The 6,412-nt window shown below is 40.8% G+C and overlaps 1 protein-coding gene across 1 annotated transcript; it reads right to left on the reverse strand.

Annotated features, from left to right (window-relative positions):
- Positions 1–221: 221 nt before the first annotated feature.
- Positions 222–6,186, reverse strand: LOC125287174 (nuclear GTPase SLIP-GC-like). Its single transcript, XM_048232730.1, has 10 exons — positions 6,022–6,186; positions 5,842–5,941; positions 5,518–5,651; positions 5,249–5,437; positions 4,587–4,747; positions 4,381–4,504; positions 4,148–4,256; positions 1,580–1,713; positions 1,324–1,405; positions 222–409 (listed from the first exon to the last, which is right to left on the reverse strand). Exons 1-10 carry the CDS (start codon positions 6,100–6,102, stop codon positions 348–350), a joined length of 1,176 nt encoding a protein of 391 aa, XP_048088687.1. The 5' UTR covers positions 6,103–6,186; the 3' UTR covers positions 222–347.
- Between the last annotated feature and the right edge of the window lie 226 nt (positions 6,187–6,412).

Consider the following 6,412-nt stretch of genomic DNA (forward strand, 5'->3'; position numbering starts at 1 on the left):
GTTGAAAAATACAAAGCCCACATGTCCTAAGTAAGATCTAATTAACATAGTTTGAATGAAGTTTCTAATGTTAAACGGTTTAAGCTGCATTAACTGGGCGTTAGAAGAAGAAGAATAAGAAGAAAAAGCCTTGAATAACAGTACAGTGCATTTTCATGCACTGTAAAAAAGCCTTGAATAACAGTACAGTGCATTTTCATGCACTGTAAAAAGCCTTGGAATAACAGTACAGTGCATTTTCATGCACTGTAAAAAGCCTTGGAATAACAGTACAGTGCATTTTCATGCACTGTAATGAATGTGACACCACAGATCCACAGTACTGCTGGAGTTTGACTGCTGGGCAGTTAAGGACGTCTTTTCCGCTCTGCTCTTAGCGTTTTCATCATTTTCATTTCATCCGAGACGTCTGCAAGATAAGAAAATAAAATAATCATAATTTACTTCCCATATTCATTCTACAGAAACAACTAGACTTCATAAACAGTACCCTCCCGAATTATTGGCACCTCTGCTAAAGTTGACTAAAAAGAGGAATATAAAATCATCTTTTGGAAATTGATCTTAATGCTTTAAATGCATTTAAATAACTGTTTTTCCTTAAAATACAGGGCTCATAAATATTGGCACCCCTATGTGAAATTCCCATAGAGGCAGCAGCTTGTTATTTTCTTCACCACACCTAGAGATTGGCATGGTTTTATTTTTATGCTCATTGAGCTCAATGCTAATCAAACCAGATAATAGGCTAACTGAAATAAAACCATGCCAATCTCTAGATATGATGAAGGGTATGTGATGATGTGGGGCTATTTTAATTCCAAAGGCCAAGGGAACTTTATCAGGATGAATAGTATCCTGGATCCATGAAGTAACTGGCCTTTAAAAATAAAAATCTGCCTGCCTCTATGGGAATTTAACATAGGGGTGCCAATATTTATGAACCCTGTATTTTAAGGAAAAACTTTATTTACATTTTTTTTTATTTATGATACATTATTCATTCACAAACAAAATTGGTGTCCTTAAAGGTTGGATATTTCTTTGGATATCTCATTTTTTAATTTAAAGCATTAAGATCAATTTCCAAAAGATGATTTTATATTCCTCTTTTTAGTCAACTTTAGCAGAGGTGCCAATAATTCGGGAGGGTGCTGTCCACTCTGCATACTGTACACTGCATTCTTAATTTGTTATGGCATTCTGCAGGTAAAGCTTGATGGGCAAACCCCATACTATATACTGTACATTCCACATAGAGAAAGGCTTCACTTGATGATGTCATGTTGCTGACATGTTTATGAACTGTATGTATCTACTCACCAGGTAGAGGCATACTGTGTTTCTGGCTGAGTGCTTTGGCAGCAATGTCTTGTAACTCTTTCAGTGTTTTCTCAATATGATCCTTAAAAGAGCATGGAAGACATTGTTCTGTTACTTTAAGGTAATGAAATATGTAGAAAACTTATTTCAACAAGTGATTGCTGACAAAACCAAGATTACAGTTTTGATTCCCATGCAGATGACAACTGCAGTCGCTTGTAACTGCTAAAGGAACAGTGTCTCTCAATGTCCTTACCTCCATGTTATCAAACTTCTCCAGTGCGTTCAGCATGGCCTGTGTGAACATGGTGCTCTTGAGTTTCCTAATGCCTTCTCTCAGCACCTCCTGCATTTCTGTATAGGATCCTGGCCCAGTATGAGAAGCAGCCTCTGGGTTTTACAGAGACACACATATCATCAGGCAGGGACTATTCTACATACATATGGGAATTCTGGCAAATGGCAGAAAAATAATGGAAATATCAAAACTATAAAAACTCTGAATGTTGCGGTCCACTTGGTGACAAGGGGATTTATACCAAGTGTTCCAAACAGGCTATCTAGGAAATGCTACAGGATTCCCCTCCCCCCATCACATGGATTTCTGGTCTTAATTCCTACTTAGGCATACAGTATGTACCTTTATCCGCCCCTATAGTTCTTAGTTTAGCAAAGAAGCAGCTTGGCAAAGATGGCCAAAAGAGCTGTTGGATTATGATATTATCAACCATCCATTGCTGTAAGTCGCTTTGGGCAAATGTGTTCGCCAAATTAATAAATGTAAATCAGTGGCAGCAGGTCACACAAAGCTGAACACCCAGAGACAAAGAGAATGAATAGGAAGCAACAAACACCATTACCATGCCCAGCACCATCCACACCAGCCTACACATGCAACACCTGCACCATCCACACCAGCCTACACATGCACCATTCACACCAGCCTACACATGCAACACCTGCACCATCCGCACCAGCCACATGCAACACCTGCACCATCCGCACCAGCCACATGCAACACCTGCACCATCCGCACCAGCCACATGCAACACCTGCACCATCCACTCCAACCTACACATGCAACACCTGCACCATCCACTCCAACCTACACATGCAACACCTGCACCATCCACTCCAGCCTACACATGCACCACCTGCACTATCCACTCCAGCCGCATGCAACACCTGCAGTCGATTCTGCCTCTCACAAGTCTGACTTCAAAGCCACCACATACACTGCACAAAAAAAACAGAATTCCCAAGAAATCTATGGTTTTTGAAGACCGCGATGTCATGACTATGTTAGTAACATTATGGTGTATATAATGGTCCACACACAGCAAACACCAACTTTATATTTTGTGAATCAGGTTTCTAGGCCAAGTATACTTGCGTATACAAGGAATTTGGTCTCTGCATTTATCCCATCCGTGAATTAGTGAACACACAGAGCACACAGTGAACACACAGTGAGGTGAAGCACACACTAAACTGGAGCAGTGAGCTGCCTGCTACAGCGGCGCTCGAGGAGCAGTGAGGGGTTAGGTGCCTTGCTCTCGGCCATGTCCATTTTGTCAAAGTAGCTCTAGGAGGAAGAAAGGTTGGAGACACCTGGCCTATAGGAATAGCCTGAATGGGGCGGATCAGACGAAATTGCTACGGCCGAGTTTTGTTCTCAGTCCAACCCTGCATATCACCTAAACATACTGTGAGATATTTGAAATTTGTCATAATTGTTGTTGATTGGCTGCAGACACTGAATGTTGAGCCACTACGGAGTGCCCCCAACCAATAACACAAGGAATTTTCCACACCTTTTCCTGTGTATAGCTGACATTTTCAAGGTTAGTCTTGGTTTAATGTTTCATATCATTGATTTAAAAGGTTAGGGTAAGGCTATTTGCACTCCTGGTACAATTAGCAGTGTATGCTATTCGTAACCCGGTGCAATAAGAAGTGAATTCTATTCGTACCCCGGTGCACACAGCAATGTGTTCTATTAGTACCCCGCCTGGTACAAATATCAGTGTATGCTATTTGCACCCCTGTGCATTTATTCTGGCATATTGATCACACAATGTAATAATATATATTTTTTTTTAAAACAAGCAACATGTTTTTTTGTTGTTACGTAACAGGGTGTGAATAGCTCAGCTGTGTAATAGACACTCTGAATAAGGTATGTTGTTTGCATCAATGTACAGTTAGAAGTGGATGCTATTCATACCCTGGTGTTTATAGTACTGCATGCTATTTACACCCTAGTGCATGAACTAGGTAATTGTTGCAATCAAAACTTCCGTTTGAGAACCGATTTCTTGTTCAAATTGTGCGCCTTCTCTCCAGAGATGTTGGTACACATGCACACTCACTCTGCCAAAACACATCACATGGGAATTGAACCCCAGTCTACCGCATGCCAGCCCTTGTCTGTGACCACTGTTCTATCTGCTTCCACAAGGAAATAATGTTTGCAGGTAAAGTTATAGTTTACAGGCCTGAACGTCATATTCACAAAATTTCTGTTAACTAACAAACTGACGGTTGTATGTGTTCACTGAACCAAGATTATGAAAATAAAACACAACTTTTCAATCTAAAACTTAATCTGAACAGATATAGTGCCGAAACCTTTCAGAATTCTTCACTTTCTGCTGACGAAAAACGAATGTCCGCCATGTTTTTTGTGCACATGAGCAACGTCTTTTTGTTGTTATGTCACAGGGTATGAATAGCTCAGCTGTGTGGCCAAAGCTATTCGTACCAGGGGTGTAAATAGACACTCTGAAAAGGTTAACACATGCAATCCATGGTTTAAACTTACCCCTGTACACTGGGTCCATGGCAGATTCTATGGTATCTCTGAGGCAAATGTAGATTTCCTTTCTCATTTGAGTAATGTCTTTATCCAGTGCTGTCTTTCGTTTATCTTGCTGAAGGTGGGGGAAAACATCTTCAGTAATTACACTGGTAGGTACATGTCTGTTTTCACACACACTAAAACGTCAGACTTGAGCTGTTTATAGTGCATAGAACACAAAGGGGATTTGGACTCACCTGAGTTGCAATAAAGGTTAAAATCAGAGTTACAGGATGCTTGAATTCCTTAGTAATTCGACTGGTGAGGTCAAATTTCTGAAGTATGGCTGCCACAGACTGAGTTTGTCTTGAGCTCCTCCTCCTGGAGACAGAAACCCTCATTAGCTCAAATATTCATTTTGCTTGTTTTCATCAAAGCCCCAGCTAGGTAAGAAACAACTTACTCAAACACATCCTTAAATGTTTGGTTGACCTTTTGCTCCATGTGTGAAACTAGCACAGCATTTAGATCTGTGACCTTTCCATTGTTTTTGGATATTGTAACTCCTCCTTTCACACACATAGCTCTAAGAGTTTTGTGGTACCCGCTTGCCTTTTCTCTATCCTGAAAATGATGAAAAAAGATTTCACATGTATGCAAGAAACACAAATGTACTATCAGGACACACAACATCCCCACAAAGCCTCTCCCATGTAGCTATAATGAACAATCCGCCCCCCTTGTTGGTACACATATGCTATAACATAGTATAAGCTATAACATAGTATAATTTATCCCAATCCATGAATTATGTATATACACAGTGTTGAAACACACACTAATCCCGGGCGCAGTGAGCTGCCTGCATCAACAGCAGGCCCGGTGCCTTGCTCAGGGCACTTCAGCCTCCTACTGCAACCCTTTATCCCAATCCCCATGAACATAAAGACTACAGTAACATGATGAGCTATCAGGACCCAGTACAAAATCCTGTATACTTTAAATATAAATGATGGCTTAGCCTCTATATAATCAATGTATAACTGGATGTGCTGACATATTGCATTTCAGATATTATTGCTTTTTGTAGATTATTGTTGTGTCACTAATAATTAATATACATACTGTTGGATCTATCACTTTCTTCTCTGCGTTTTGGAGGCAGTTTGCCTCTGACTCCTTTGCCGCCTGAGAGAGGCAGTTCTCCAGGGCATTGTACTTCCCTCTCAGTCCTCTCAGTGCTTCACTCAAGTTAGCAGTTAGTGTTTCTTTCAATTTCCTGTAAGCTTGACGTTTTGTGTTTTTCATTTCCGCCTGAAAAGGATGGAAATATATACACGTAAATAATCCTGTTGACATAAATAAACTCTGCTGAAACACTGATGTAGACTCACATCAGTGTGACTGTCACATTTTGAACCCTGGATCAAGGACAGAACCCCCTCAGCTTCCTTGATGTACTCCTCCTCTCTCCTCTCGGGGAAGCTGGCATTGAGATCCCTTAGCAGTTCCCTCAGAGCTGGGATTTCTAAAGAACACACACACAGGCACAAGTCATGCTGTTGGAGGAAAGTAGTTCAGAAGAACATATACACACAGAGGAGCCCTAAATAAAGTCCTGCTTTTGTTGCAAGTTCATTTACATATACAGTATGTGACTTGTAACAGTTACTTCTGAATCTGAGACAATCACACCATTGTTTATGGATGAAACATACCTGTGAGTTCTGCATCTGAAAGTTTATCCGGGTCCCGGAATTCCTTTGAACTGACTGTGAAAACCTTAAAGCCCACGTCACAACAGAAGTGATCCTGAGACTGAAAAAGTGCTAATAGTTAATTCAGAACCAATGCAACCACTTGAGGAGGATGTTGAGCAGAAGTAGAAGAGTGATTACCTGAATCCTCTCAGCAAATGCCTCTTCTATTACTTCCTTAGACTGCTTATTCCTATGCACTATGCATGCACAAGTTTTCATCTTCTTATAGTCTGCTGCCAGCTGGTAAAAACAACAATTATACAAGGTGTGACTTGACTCACTTACAAGAGTTTAAAACAGTGAGTCAGAACATTAATGGTTACCTGGTACACCCATAGTGGCAATCAGATTTGATCATTTACAACCAAAACTTCATGCCTGGTTGTTCAGTTGGCACCACTTCTAACCACTTCAAAAGTAAAACAGCCCGTTCCTGCTCCCTCAAACTGACCTGATGCCACCGCTGACCATGGTGAGAGAGACAGTGGTGCCCAATATTCTTAATCTGACTTCTACAACCCATGTCTAT

Source organism: Alosa alosa, chromosome 22 (genome assembly GCF_017589495.1).
Source record: "Alosa alosa isolate M-15738 ecotype Scorff River chromosome 22, AALO_Geno_1.1, whole genome shotgun sequence".
NCBI lineage: Eukaryota > Metazoa > Chordata > Actinopteri > Clupeiformes > Clupeidae > Alosa > Alosa alosa.

Excerpts from the sequence above, each read along its gene's own strand:
- LOC125287174 (XM_048232730.1), bottom strand. The coding sequence starts at position 6,102 with ATGAAAACTTGTGCATGCATAGTGCATAGGAATAAGCAGTCTAAGGAA. Across the intron at positions 5,438-5,517 it reads AATGTGACAGTCACACTGAT|GCGGAAATGAAAAACACAAA; the intron begins GTGAGTCTACAT and ends CATCCTTTTCAG. Across the intron at positions 410-1,323 it reads ACACAGTATGCCTCTACCTG|ACGTCTCGGATGAAATGAAA; the intron begins GTGAGTAGATAC and ends CTTATCTTGCAG.